At 53.2% G+C, this 2,229-nt stretch overlaps 1 protein-coding gene across 1 annotated transcript in view; it reads right to left on the bottom strand.

Annotated features, from left to right (window-relative positions):
- Nucleotides 1-439, bottom strand: part of LOC114007715 (immunoglobulin lambda-1 light chain-like) — a 13,285-nt gene extending 12,846 nt beyond the window's left edge. The window contains exon 1 of the mRNA XM_027771537.1: nt 319-439. Coding sequence (XP_027627338.1) covers nt 319-355 — 37 coding nt within the window. The 5' untranslated portion in view covers nt 356-439. The remainder of the gene's footprint in view (nt 1-318) is intronic.
- Between the last annotated feature and the right edge of the window lie 1,790 nt (nt 440-2,229).

Genomic DNA, 2,229 nt, shown 5'->3' with positions numbered 1-2,229 from the left:
TTTTTTTTTTTTTTTTTTTTTTTTTTGCCATACAATGAGTCCAATTGCGAGACAGAGACAGAGAGAGAAAGAGCTATGGAAAGTAATAAAACATGCCCAGGGGAGAATGCCACCTCATAATCCCTCCTCCTCCATTTTCTTCATGAAGTTACGAGCATGCACACACATGCACACACACACACACACACACACACACACATACACACTTAATGTGTCTTTGAAACTGCACGTTCCAGGACTTGACCCAGCCGGTTGGCTGTATGATACTCAGCTGTCTTAACCAACATAACATCAGCAGGCCCAAGGACAACAACTAACCTGCTCGTGATAGACGCACAACTGAGTAAGACAGCATCTCTTCAGGAGAACTGAATCCAGGGAGGGCAGCATGACTGTGACAGGCAAGGACATTTACAGAGAGGATTTCTCTGAGAATGGAGAAATTATACCCACAGGGGTCTCCTGGATGGTCTGCTCCTGCCATCCAACAGCTGCACAGAGCTGTACTCTTGGAACCACGTTCCAGGCGGGGAGTAAGATGTCACGATGTCCAGGCATAACCAGAGAGCACGTTTCCTTTTGCACTTCACTGGTGAAAGGGAGCACACTGGGCTCTCCAGCCCAGGTGGCCTGAGTCCCTCTGCACAGGGCTGAGGAGGCATCAGCAGAGCTGGAGGGGGAGCCTGTGAGCTCAGGGCAGGTTTTGGTCTCGCTTCCCCATAGGCTTGAATCACTGTGCAAATGCCACTGGCCGCGTAGGAGCTGCAGTGATACTCAGCCTCATCCTCAGCCTGGAGCCCAGAGATGGTCAGGGAGGCCGTGTCGCCAGACTTGGAGCCAGAGAAACGATCTGGGATCCCTGAGGGCCTGTGGTTGACATCATAAATCAGAGCTTTGTGGGTTCTGCCCGGATGCAGTTGGTACCAGGAGACACGATTATATCCCCCAATGTCATTGCTGCTTCCAGCACAGGAGATGGTGACCGTCTGTCCCAGAGACCCCGACACTGAGGAAGGCTGAGTCAGGACAGACTGCGCCCAGGACCCTGAAACGAGGAAAACACACTCTGGTGAGTCAGTGCTGGGCCCAAGGGAGCCTGAGAAGGAGAAGACAAAGCATCACCCAGATGTCCCTGGTCCCCTCCCTAGAGGTGTCACCTGTGCCCTGAGAGAGGAGGGTGAGGAGGAGCAGAGCCCAGGCCATGGTGGAGACGCCCCTGAGCACGGCCTACTGAGACCCCAGCACTGGGCCTGGCTCCCCTAGATTCTCTTATCCTCTCCCCTGCCTCAGAAGACACAGAGGCCTTCATGCAAATCTGCTTCCTGCACCTCCCCTTCCTCCCCCAACCTGACCTGACCTTTTCCACACACGCCTCTGTCCCTGGACACCAGGGTCAGCTGAGGGGTGAGAACTCTCTGAACTGGGTATTTTAGCATGGAGTCCTTAAGAAGATCAGGAAACAGTGCTGCCTTGGCAGTCTGTATTCTTCTTGTCCTGCACCATGGCTACTCCTAGCTTCAGAATTTCCAGACGTCCTTTCTGCGCTGGGCATTATGGGCTGGTTGGGATCCCACCTCCTCAATCCAGAGCACCATAGGCAGCTGGAGGGGAAGGGGGGGATGTTGCTCCCAGCTTTTGTTTATAGTTTCAGCCCCCTCAGTTGGGATAGGTCCTCCATTGCTCCATCCCCTGACTCCACAGTGCCAGAGACATATCTGAGACAAAAGCATTGAATAGTTATGGGATCATATGGACAAGATTTATTGGGGCTCGAAATAGTTGGATCTCTTCTTCTGAGGCCTTGCAGAGGTTTTCAGGTGAAAGTTGGCTAGATCCCAAGCATCACCTTCCCAGCATCTTAGACCTCTGCTGCCCCCTAGTGGCCATAGAGGGAGCGCTAGCTCCAGGGAACATAGCTGAGTGGGAGCAGAAGTCCCTGTTCTCCACTCCCCTCCTCTCTCCTGCCCCTCCCAGCTCAGGACCAGGCCTTCTAGTTCCTTATAGTCCCCTTATAGTCCCCTCCAAGTTCCTGTCTTTCTTTTTTTGCATTTATTTATTTTTTTGGAGAGGTTTTCACTATAGGGCGCGTGCGCTCGCCAGACAGACAGAGAGAGACATAGAGACAGAAAGCGAGAAATCACCCCCCAGGGGGGATGGCCACGCTGCAACCCCTTCTCCTCCATTCTCCTCTCGGGGTCTTGGGCACACACACACGCGCCTGGCATGAGT

Source organism: Tupaia chinensis, unplaced genomic scaffold (assembly GCF_000334495.1).
Source record: "Tupaia chinensis unplaced genomic scaffold, TupChi_1.0 Scaffold000035_1, whole genome shotgun sequence".
Classification (NCBI taxonomy): domain Eukaryota; kingdom Metazoa; phylum Chordata; class Mammalia; order Scandentia; family Tupaiidae; genus Tupaia; species Tupaia belangeri.
The sequence above is the reverse complement of the archived record's forward strand: the minus strand, read 5'-3'. Positions and strand labels throughout refer to the sequence as shown.